General features: G+C 40.7%; 1 protein-coding gene across 1 annotated transcript in view; it reads left to right on the top strand.

Moving 5' to 3' along the window:
• The first annotated feature begins 1,187 nt into the window (after nucleotides 1-1,187).
• The window catches only part of LOC111963851 (microtubule-associated protein 1B-like), a 52,335-nt gene continuing 40,704 nt past the window's right edge, over nucleotides 1,188-12,818 (top strand). Inside the window, exons 1-2 of the mRNA XM_023987403.2 lie at nucleotides 1,188-1,486; nucleotides 8,300-8,401. Coding sequence (XP_023843171.1) covers nucleotides 1,303-1,486; nucleotides 8,300-8,401 — 286 coding nt within the window. The 5' untranslated portion in view covers nucleotides 1,188-1,302. The remainder of the gene's footprint in view (nucleotides 1,487-8,299; nucleotides 8,402-12,818) is intronic.

Raw genomic sequence — 12,818 nt, 5'->3', positions numbered from 1 at the left:
TCCAGTTTAGATGATTGAGATAGTCTCAATATTTAATCTTCCTTACTCAGTCAGTCATTTTTTTATGCAGGTTGTGTGGTGATTAACAATGCTACTTGTTGGACATCCGAATTCTGGTTGTATTTCAATAGGACTTACACATCACTTTGCCAGCCAATATAATGTGGTTTGCTGGCCTGATGTGGCTTTTAAATCAGGAGATTCCTAACACCGCTGTGTTAGGTTACAACTAGGTCCTCAAAGAAAGGCCTTATGACGTGTGTAATGTATTGTCATAAATAATACAATTATGAAGACTAATAAGGCTGGTGAAATTGTTCATTGAGGGTTCTAGGAAGAACCCTCCAAAGATAAAAGGGTTCTCGGTACCGCACCTTCATAGACGGTTCTATGAAGAACCTTTAGATGATCAAATGTTTCTTGGTAGAACCCTTCATAGAGGGTTTTAGGCAGAACCCTTCATAGTGGGTTAGATAGTGGTCTAGAATGCACCCTCTGTAAAGGGTTCTACCCAGCACCATAAAAGGTTCCCCTATGAGGACAAACCGAAGAACCCTGTATGGTTATACTTAGCACCTTTTTTTCTAGGAGTGTAGCTGTCTGGCTTTCACGTCCTTTTCTTTTGAATACTCCTTTCATGTCAAAAGCTTATTTTTTTAACATAATTGTCAGACAGTCAAAGATAGGCTTTGTTCTAATTAATATGCACAGATCTGATTTTTGTGATGTATCTTACCATGTCAAAAACTGGGGAGTCACAATGAGCAACAAAGAGGGGAGCTGGAGAATGTAATTAAGGGAATACTAGGGAATGCCGGGATATTATCAAATCAAATCAAATGTTATTTGTCACATGCGCCAAATACAACAGGTCATTTGACTTAAGGCACTTGGAAATGAACGGTATATATGCGGTTGTAAAAAAAAATCTAATGCAATATATCGTTTTCCAAATATAACTAAAAGGGTGTTTGTTTGTGGATAGCGATTTACATTTGTGGAAAGTGATTTACATTTATGGATTGGTGATTTACATTTATCGAAAGTGATTTATATTTGTGGATTGGTGATTTACATTTGGCATGATATTGATCCCATAGTTTGATTCGCTGTGGATGGGAGCGCGAGCGCACCAGAGCACCGATTTATCGTGTCCCTCTCCTCCTCCGGTTGCAAATCATGACACAATGTCTGGAGGTATAAAAGCAGGACCACTCCTTTCACGGCGCACTGTAAGTCTGGTGACGATCACTCAACTCCGTAGCCGGACAAGGGTGTGTGCTGCCTGGTGTGAATGCGAGGATGGCGACGCTTGTGGAGTCCGCAGATATTGAGACTTTAAGCAGCTCTAGCAACGTTATGGCATCCCCGATGTCCGCGAGTCTCTCGCACCGTTTTGTTGACAGCAAATTTTACCTGCTTGTGGTTATTGGGGAAATGGTCACGGAGGAGCACTTGAAGTGTGCCATTGCCGATATAGAAAAAGGTAAGAAGATTGAGGAATGCGATATCCTATTACGATGTTGAGGATGTGGTGTAGGCTAGCCTATGATGGTAGCGGCAGCAACAACACTATGTGCTGAATGCTTTGTCATAGGCTACAACTAGACTCTATCTTATTTGGAATATTGTGAGAAGAACTAGCCTAGGCCTACATCATGCGCCAAGTCTGGATCCATGTTTTTGTAACTTAGGCTACTTTACGCATAACACTATCTAATTTTGGATACATCCACTTCCATAGGCATTAATGGCAATGAAGCTCTCGGGCAACCAGAAAAACGTGAACATGATTGTGTTGTTGTTAGTGATGTGATATTGCATGCTGCGCGCACGGCCCATCCCAGTGTGGTGTCTGCAAATCTGTGGTTAGCGCAAATCAAACAGATGGCATCGGTCCACACCTCAACACCATTTCCCCCTCACCTTCCCCCATACACCATTTCTATAGGACAGAATATATTATGTTATGGAAAGGTAAAGCCTACCTTTCCATAACACAATATCTTCTGCAGTGTTACTTTAAATCAGTCACACACGTGGAAAAGCTGTCGGGATTCGGGAATGATTCAGCATTCTTATTGTGCGTCAATAAGACATGTTTTTGCTTTTCTTGGGGATGTGATGCGGATCAGGGCCAGGATATAGACCACCTGCGTCAATAAATGTTTTCATGTTTTGGTTTAGTGCATCCGTTGTTTAGTTGTCGGAAATGTATTCATAGGCCTACTGTTATAGAGGGGCCCGAGCCTATATTGTGCCCTTTACCCACACCTAAACCATAAAAAAATGTATATATTTTTGGTGGTATATAGCATTGCTACACTTTGCATTCGCACTTACTGGGACAGTTTTTGTTCCACTGTGTCACATTTTGCCTACAGAACAACAAAGGAGGGTGTAGGCTAGTCYACTTATTGGCAGGTGCGCGCACTCCAATAGTTCCATATTTTGAACATGATGTTGCTTTATGTACATGCGTGATAACACTCCTATTGCTGCTGCATCTTAAATCATCCACCGTGCCCGCCCCAACAAGACCCATTCCATTCCTCATCCTTGCTTTCTCATTCCTGTATCATGGTCTCTCTCATCCGACACCGGCATGTAGGCGTGGCCCACTCCGCACTGCGGTCCCTACGGAAAGTCGTAGGGAGCACTATTCAAACATAAACGTAAAGGCGTTTGGGAATGACGGTGCTTGTTTCGTCTGTCAGCATTGGTTGGGTCCTGGGTGGTCATACAGGTTGGCATGACAAGAAGAAACTGTGGCGGAAGAAAAAATGTGTGGGCGGATTACAGCGTCATGTTTCGTAAACTTGTGGAACATTGAAAAACCTGCTGAGGCCTACTGCATAGGAGTGACCAATGAAAATTCATGCTATGGTTTTCTCCTGTATTTTATCGTTTACAGTAAAAACACACTATTAACAGAATTGCATGGATTATAAAAACAACATATGATGGAATTCGACACGTTCATATTTTAGGCCATATTCACTAAATTGTTGGTTATGCTTAGTAGATTTGGCCTATATTTTGAAGAGAAATGTATTCATTATGATGGCAAATCTGTTCATATGCCTTTGCAAAGAATGCATGCTTTACATTAATTCCCTAAGGGATTTTAAAGGGAAAACTAGACATTTGTTTTGAAACCTATTATAATATTTATATATTTATTATTATGTGTTTGGTTGCGTAGCCTATTATGTGAAAAGGAACTTCATTGAGAAAAAAAAACGTACTTAGGTTGTTGCATGTGTTGTTGAATGTCTGGTTTGAATGGGTCATGTCAGATATCAATCAGGAATTGGACACAGCTGCATCATGCTGTGCACACAGTTCCAGTAATACTTCGTCATCTTCTAGGAGGGCATTTTCTCTCCTGATGAATCAATCAGCACAGGCCCAGGCTTCACCCTTTGGTTTTCTACTGTTTGTGTCTTCATCACCTCCATGATGTTATCCCAGGCCCTGACCGTGTCCAGACTGCTCGTCAATGCGTTGCACCTTATTTTGTCCTATAGGCCTACTAGTTGTTATCTGCACTTTGGGGTCAATGTTGTTACTGCCTAGAGGTGTGTTGGGTCATTGTCCTGTTGAAAAACAAATGATASTCCCACTAAGAGCAAACCAGATGGGATGGCGTATCACTGCAGAATGCTGTGGTAGCCATGCTGGTTAAGTGTGCCTTGAATTCTAAATAAATCACAGACAGTGTCACTAGCAAAGCACCATCACACCTCCTCCTCCATGTTTCACGGTGGGAACCACACATGCGGAGATCATCCATTCACCTACTCTGCGTCTCACAAAGACACAGCGGTTGGAACCAAAAAGTCTTAAATTTGGACTCGTCAGACCAAAGGATAGATTTCCACTGGTCTAATGTCCATTGCTCGTGTTTCTTGGCCCAAGCAAGTCTCTTATTCTCATTGGTGTCCTTTAGTAGTGTTTTTTTGTTGCAGGAATTCAGCATTGAAGGCCTGATTCACACAGTCTCCTCGGAACAGTTGATGTTGAGATGTATCTGTTAGTTGAACTCTATGAAGTATTTACAGTTGAAGTCGGAAGTTTACATACACTTAGGTTGGAGTTATTAAAACTAGTTTTTCAACCACTCCACAAATGTCTTGTTAACGAACTATAGTTTTGGCAAATTTGCTAGGACATCTACTTTGTGCATGACACAAGTAATTTTTCCAACAATTGTTTACAGACAGATTATTTTACTTWTAATTYGCTGTATCATAATTCCAGTGGGTCAGAAGTTTACATACACTAAGTTGACTGTGCCTTTAAACAGCTTGGAAAATTCCAGAAAATGATGTCATGGCTTTAGAAGCTTCTGATAGGCTAATATACATCATTTGAGTTAATTGGAGGTGTACCTGTGGATGTATTTCAAGGCCTACCTTCAAATTCAGTGCCTCTTTGCTTGACATCATGGGAAATCCAAAAAGAAATCAGCCAAAAAATTGTAGACCTCCACAAGTCTGGCTCATCCTTGGGAGCAATTCCAAATGCCTGAAGGTACCACGTTCATCTGTACAAACAATAGTACGCAAGATATAAACACCATGGGACACGCAGCCGTCATACTACTCAGGAAGGAGACGCGTTCTGTCATCTAGAGATGAACGTACTTTGGTGCGAAAAGTGCAAATCAATCCCAGAACAACAGCAAAGGACCTTGTGAAGATGCTGGAGGAAATGGTAGAAAAGTATCTATATCCACAGTAAAACGAGTCCTATATCGACATAACATGAAAGGCCGCCCAGCAAGGAAGAAGCCACTGCTCCAAAACCGCCATAAAAAAACAGACTACGGTTTGCAACTGCACATGGGGACAACGATTGTATTTTTTGGAGAAATGTCCTCTGGTCTGATGAAACAAAAATAGAACTGTTTGGCCATATTGACATCATTATGTTTGGAGGAAAAAGGGGGAGGCTTGCAAGCCGAAGAACACCATCCCAACCGTGAAGCACGGGAGTGGCAGCATCATGTTGTGGGGGTGCTTTGCTGCAGGAGGGACTGGTGCACTCATCAAATACGGCATCATGTGAGGGAAAATGACTGGATATATTGAAGCAACATCTCAAGACATCAGTCAGGAAATTAAAGCTTGGTCGCAAATGGGTCTTCCAAATGGACAATGACCCCAAGCATTCTTCCAAAGTTGTGGCAAAATGGCTTAAGACAACAAAGTCAAGGTATTGGAGTGGCCATCACAAAGCCCTGACCTCAATCCTATAGAAAATTTGGGGCAGAACTGAAAAAGCATGTGCGAGCAAGGAGGCCTACAAACCTGACTCGGTTACTCCAGCTCTGTCATGAGGAATGGCCAAAATTCACCCAACTTATTGTGGGAAGCTTGTGGAAGGCTACCCAAAACGTTTGACCCAAGTTAAACATTTAAAAGCAATGCTACCAAATACTAATTGAGTGTATGTAAACGTCTGACTCACTGGAATGTGATGAAAAAATAATATCTGAAATAAATCATTCTCTCTACTATTATTCTTACATTCCACATTCTTAAAATAAAGTGGTGATCATAACTGACAGGGAGTTTTTACTAGGATAAAATGTCAGGAATTGTGATAAACTGAGTTTAAATGTATTTGGCTAAGGAGTATGTAAACTTCCGACTTCAACTGTATTTGTGCTGCAATCTGAGGTGTAGTTAACTCTAATGCACTTATCCTCTGCAACAGAGGTAACTCTGGGTCTTCCTTTCCTGTGACGGTCTTCATGAGAGACAGTTTCATCATCGCGCTTGATGGTTTTTGCGATTGCACTTGAAGAAACTTTCAAAGTTCTTGAAATGTTCCGGATTGACTGACCGTCATGTCTTAAAGGAATGAGTGACTGTCATTTCACTTTGCTTATTTGAGCAGTTCTTGACATAATATGGACTTGGTCTTTTACCAAATAGGGCTATCTTCTGTATACCACCCCTACCTTGTCACAACACAACTGATTGGCTCAAATGCATTATTAAGAAGGAAAGTAATTCCACATATGAACTTTTAACCWGGCACACCTGTTAATTGAAATGCATTCCATGTGACTACCTCATGAAGCTGGTTGAGAGAATGCCAAGCGTGTSCAAAGCTGTCATTAAGGCAAAGGGTGGCTACTTTGAAGAATATCAAGTATAAAATATATTTAGATTTGTTYAACACTTTTCTGGTTACTACACAATGTGTTATTTCATAGTTTTGCTGTCTTCACTATTACTCTACAATGTAGAAAATAGTAAAAAATAAAGAAAAACCAATGAGTAAGTGTGTCCAAACTATATATATATATATAGTTTGGACACACTTACACACTTACTCATTGGTTTTTCTTTATTTTTTACTAATTTCTTATATATATATATATATATATATATATATAAGCTATAAGCAGCAGTGCCAAGGAGAGCTGATAAACAACAACATACCCCATGACTCAGCCTTGGCCAGCAGCACCACCCACAGCACCTGGCAAACTGAAGTTAAAACACTTTATAGATATTTCCATTTATAGATTTCCTCTCTCATGCCAAATGGTATATTTTAATTCCAGGACAGGCCCAATGAACTGGAAGAGTGAGACCAATGTTTAATAGATGCTGGTGACAACATTGAAACTTATAAATTGAACAAATCTGGACCTGTTGCCAACCCAGCTAACACATTTGGTTCCTTGGAAGTTGTGGGAATGTACATTTTTGGTTTCCTATTGGTTATGGGAATGAAGCCATAAGTTTCCTGACCGGTAAAACTGAATGTTTTTTCAACGTTCTGAGAACAGAAGTAAATATTTAGCCTGTTCTGGGAATGTTAATTTTACGTTGCAAATAAACAGGGTAATTATGTTTTTTTATTTTTAATAAATTTGCAAACATAGGGAAAAAAACGTTTTTTGCTTTGTCATTATGGGGTATTGTGTGTAGATTGCTGGAAAAACAAATCTATTTTAGAATAAGGCTGCAACATAACAAAATGTGGRAAAAGTAATGGGTTCTGAATACTTTCCGAAGGCACTGTATATCCTGCCTCAAACATCATTATGCCTAGACCAATATACAGCTACACCTGCATCAAAAGACGTTCAAATCCCAAATAATCACAGCTGCAGACCAAAGCAAGGGAGGTTCTGAGAACGTTTTACTTTCCTGTGRGGTTTTATTTTYCTTCTGAGAAMAGAAATKAKAAGTTATTTGAAGGTAATTCAATAATGTTCTGAGAACATGTTTCAATGAGTCTTTCAATAACCCTGCTAGCTTAGGTTAACTGTTTTGAACTCCAGGCACAGATAGGACACATGGAAATTCATATCCTTAGGCACTAATCATGCAAACACATTTCTTTTTTTTATTGTAGCACGGCATCAGTGAGATTCAAATCTATGATCTCCTGTTCTCTATCAATGGAATTAGACCACTGATGGAGCTAGCATGACATGTTGTTTTAACTCATACATAGCTGTTCACTTTAGTCTATTCAAACAGACCCTATTTCAAAGGAAACAAGTGCCAATTAGTGTGCACAGCCAACACACCTCTGCACACGTAACAAGATAGAGGATAGACAGAGTTTTGTTGATGCTGAGAACTGAATGTAAATGTTTTCAAATAACATTTTTAGAATGTTCTTTGAACATTACTAATGTTTTCTTGTGTTTTTTATGGAACGTTATCTTAATGTTCTAAGAACATGACTTTAAATAAAACCACGAGGAAACCTGCAGAAAGTGTTATGCTAAAGTACTGAAATTCCCACAGAAGAACATTGTTTCTTAACATTCTCTGAACATTCTGAGAACATGACTTTAAATAGAACCATGAGGAAACCTGTAGGAAACGTTATGCTGAAGTACTGAAACTCCCACAGAGGAACGATGTTTCTTAACATTCTCTAAACAATTTGAGAACATTACTTTAAATAGAACCATTAGGAAACCTGTAGGAAACGTTATGCTGAAGTACTGAAATTCCCACTTAAGAAACATATGGTTCTCAGAACATCATGTGCTAGCTGGGTATCCTGCAGCATTCCCAGAACGTTACGGGAAGGTTGTATGCAAATTAACCATAGGACAACCACGCTCTCACCAAGCTCTAAGAAACATATGGTTCTCACAATGTTATGTGCTAGCTGGGAAGGCCCTTGATGCAACATGTATGGGGAATATTCATAGTGTGCCAGCTTCTGCCTGACTTGCCTAGTGATAGATGAAGTGGGTTTTTGCACTGATGTTTTTCTGTTCCTCAGTCTTTTTGTTTTGTTTTCTGTGCAGGGATTCGCTCATGGGACACCAACCTCATCGACTGTAACCTAGACCAGGAACTCAAGCTCTTTGTCTCCAGACATTCAGCCCGTTTCTCTGCAGATGTACGAGGTAAGGACAAGCACAAAACAAACGTGAAGATGTGACAATGCACTATTGGCAACTTTACAGTCTATGCGTGTTTAATGTTGAATATTCACCCTATACTTCACTTCTTTACATTTTCAGAGKTTACCTCTCGCTCTCTCTCTCTCTTGCTCTCTCTCTCCTTCTAACTCTGTCTCTGTACCTTCGTTAGGTTCTAGGTGCAGTAACCCCCAGCAGTGTTTAGTGTGTGATCTCTGTGCTGTCTGTGATTGTATTATGTATCYCTGGATCTGTAGTGTCAGCAGTGAGCTTGGCTGTCTCCCTATAGCGTGGGCAATAAAGGAGTGGTCCTGATGGACTAATAGCTAGCAGGACATGTGGCATGGCAGTGGACAGGGTGACCTTGACCGGGAACAGACGTGCAGCCGACCTTTTGGCTTCACAAGGTGTCCCATTTTATAGGCCTTATTCCATACGGATAATCTACCTAATATCCATGTTATTACATTGGAATATACAGCTTTTATTACTATGGAATATTGTCTCTGTATTGTAAAGTATAACCCATACAGGTCATGATCAGCTAGGCTGCCCATTGGGCTGATGGTTCCAGCCAGAAGAGAATAGATGGCAGGTGTCGTGGTTTGTGTTAATTACAAGCACACACCTACCTGGTGTAAGTTTCAACTGCACCTAGACAGTATACATAGATTCATATTTTTACTGTCCTTGGAAGAGAACATTTCCCACATCTCCACGTGTACAAAGGCTATTTTAAGCTTAGKGGTTAGGTTTAGGGTTACAATTAGGGTTACAATTATGGTTAGGGTGAGGGGTTAGGTTTAGGAGTTAGGGTTATGGGTCACAGGTTAAGGTTAGGGTTTAGGGGTTAGGGAAAATAGGGTTTTGAATGGAAATCAATTTTAAGTCACCATGAGGATAGAAAACACAAGTGTGTTTGTTTGTGTGTGTGTGTGTTTGCCTTTATGATCTCACATCTCTGACCTTGGGTTGTGTCATTGTCAACTGACAGCTGGTGAATCAGCAGCAGTTTGGATATTTACATACCTAGAGGTTTGCATATTCAATTTGTTTTGATTATTCTTGTCAATGATTGTGTGATGTTGGGATATCCTTGGCGGATGCAGTGGAATACACTGAGGCATGCTACATTCAAATAATATGAAATCCTCGCAAACAAACCAAAATGGATGCCAAATATAGATGAAAACCAAAGCCATTTATTACCATGGTGGTCGAAACTGGATTCTAGCTGTGCGGATTCTAGCTGTGTGTCTAGCCAAAATACACTTTGACACTTCTAATGTCGACCGCTAAACAGTGACACAGCAGGGGTCAGTAGCCATTTTACGTTCACCTCACTGAGCATAACAGCCTCTAAGTGAGGTGCACTGTCCTCCTCTTTATTCCTCCTGTTATCCCTCTCGCTCCTCCAGATAGCGTCTCCATCGCTTTCTCTCCTCCGGCCTCGCCCTCTCTTCCTCTGTGTGTGTGTGTTGTTGCCTAGCAACGCGGCCCGGGTGCAGATGCACAGGAGACCCGTGGGTAATTAGCTCGATGAACCCCCCCAGTGGCCTGGGTCTGGGACTCACAATGAAGGGAGGGATAGAAGGAGGGAGTCGGTGGAATGAGCGATAGATGAACTCCTCAGTAGCCTGGGTCTCACAATAAAAGGAGGGATGAGAGGGATGCACTGTAAAAAAWAAWAATAATAAGAAAAAATAAACATGTTGATTCAACGTACAATACGATTGTGAGTTGGCTCAACATTTGGGCATATAGCTGACCCAACATACGTGTTCAAATTAAATTGTATGTTCACTCAACTTTGAATTTTAGGTTGAGTGAACATACAATTCAACTTGAGAATGTATTCTACCTTATTTGCATATTTCCCAGAGTGCCTTTCCAGTGAATTGTAGTTACCACCCATGACTGTATTTGTTAGCGACAGAGACAGCATTGTTGTATTCGATGTATTTTAGTACTTTAGCCATCACCAAGCAAGTGCCTAAGTAAAACCTGGGCAAAGGTTGACCTGGGGGCTATATGTGGACTGCAACTAGATTCATTGTGGCCTGTGGAATTATGCCCAGATCACATAAAGAATTTGGTTTACKAAAGTTTTGAGAAATGTATTCTTATTCAAATTAAAAGACCATTGAATACTTGCCTTTGTGTAATGATTAAACTCCTGCGGCTTGTGGGACATTTATTTTGAAGGAACGTATAAATAACTGCACGAGGACAGACAGTGACTGACAGGCTGACACACACGTCACGGTTACAAATAGTAGCTAGCTATAAATTGCGCAAAAATTCGTTTTTCAAAGATTTCAAAGAAAAGGAAAGTAGACAATGAATGTAGAGTGTTCCAGCAAGAGTGGACATCGACATATTTCCTTATTGAGTTATCAGGGAAAGCTGTGTGCTGAGGGTGCAAAGAGAACATTGCTGTCTTGAAAGACTACAATTTGTCCCGACACTTCCAGATGAGGCACGCAGAGAAATATAGGAATATGTATATTTTGCAGATGGCAAGTGCATCGAAAGAGTTGCTTTCTCAGTTGCAAAAGCAGCAAGGACTTCTCACAAAACTGCATTCATCAAACAACGGAATTGCGAGAGCTAGCTACAGTTGAAATCGGAAGTTTAGGTAGGAGTCATTAAAACTCGTTTTTCAACCACTCCACAAATTTCTTGTAAACAAACTATCGTTTTGGCAAATCAGTTAGGACATCTACTTTGTGCATGACACAAGTAATTTTTCCAACAATTGTTTACAGATGGATTATTTCACTTATAATTCACTGTATCACAATTCCAGTGGGTCAGAAGTTTACATACACTAAGTTGACTGTGCTTTTAAACAACTTGGAAAATTCCAGAAAATGATGTCATGGCTTTAGATGCTTCTGATAGGCTAATTGACATCATTTGAGTCAATTGGAGAAGTACCTGTTGATGTATTTCAAGGGCTACCTTCAAACTCAGTGCCTCTTTGCTTGACATCATGGGAAAATCAAAAGAAATCAGCCAAGACCTCAGAGAGAAAACTGTAGACCCCCACAAGTCTGGTTCATCCTTGGGAGCAATTTCCAAATGCCTGAAGGTACCATGTTCATCTGTACAAACAATAGTACGCAAGTATAAACACCATGGGACCACGCAGCCGTCATACCACTCAGGAAGGAGTCGCGTTCTGTCTCCTAGAGATTAATGTACTTTGGTGCGAAAAGTGCAAATCAATCCCAGAACAACAGCAAAGGACCTTGTGAAGATGCTGGAGGAAACATGTACAAAAGTATCTATATCCACAGTAAAATTTGTCCTATATCGACATAACCTGAAAGGCCGCTCAGCAAGGAAGAAGCCACTGCTCCAAAACCGCCATAAAAAAGCCAGACTACGGTTTGCAACTGCACATGGGGACAAAGATTGTACTTTTTGGAGAAATGTCCTCTGATCTGATGAAACAAAAATAGAACAGTTTGGCCACAATGACCATCGTTATGTTTGGAGGAAAAAGGGGGATGCTTGCAAGCCGAAGAACACCATCCCAACCGTGATGCACGGGGGTGGCAGCATCATGTTGTGGGGGTACTTTGCTGCAGGAGGGGCTGGTGCGCTTCACAAAAAAATGGCATCATGAGGTAGAAAAATTATGTGGATATATTGAAGCAACATCTCAAGACATCCGTCAGGAAGTTAAAGCTTGGTCGCAAATGGGTCTTACAAATGGACAATGACCCCAAGCATACTTCCAAAGTTGTGGCAAATGGCTTAAGGACAACAAAGTCAAGGTATTGGAGTGGCCATCACAAAGCCCTGACCTCAATCCCATAGAAAATTTGTGGGCAGAACTGTAAAAGCGGGTGCGAGCAAGGAACCTACAAACCTGACTCAGTTACACCAGCTCTGTCAGGAGGAATGAGCCAAAATTCACCCAACTTACATTTAAGTCATTTAGCAGACGCTCTTATCCAGAGCGACTTACAAATTGGAAAGTTCATACATATTCATCCTGGTCCCCCCGTGGGGAATGAACCCACAACCCTGGCGTTGCAAGCGCCATGCTCTACCAACTGAGCCACACGGGACCACTTCTTGTGGGAAGCTTGTGGAAGACCTACGCGAAATGTTTGACCCAAGTTAAACAATTTAAAGCAATGCTAGCAAATAGTAATTGAGTGTACGTAAACTTCTGACCCACTGGGAATGTGATGAAATAAATAAAAGCTGAAATAAATCATTCTCTCCGCTATTATTCTGACATTTCACATTCTTAAAATAAAGTGGTGATCCTAACTGACCTAAGACAGGGAATATTTACTAGGTTTAAATGTCAGGAATTGTGAACAACTGAGTTTAAATGTATTTGGCTAAGGTGTATTTAAACTTCCGACTTCAACTGTATGTA

Source organism: Salvelinus sp. IW2-2015, linkage group LG5, assembly GCF_002910315.2.
Source record: "Salvelinus sp. IW2-2015 linkage group LG5, ASM291031v2, whole genome shotgun sequence".
Taxonomy (NCBI): domain Eukaryota; kingdom Metazoa; phylum Chordata; class Actinopteri; order Salmoniformes; family Salmonidae; genus Salvelinus; species Salvelinus sp. IW2-2015.
Note: the sequence above shows the minus strand (reverse complement) of the source record. Positions and strands in the feature narration are given on the sequence as shown.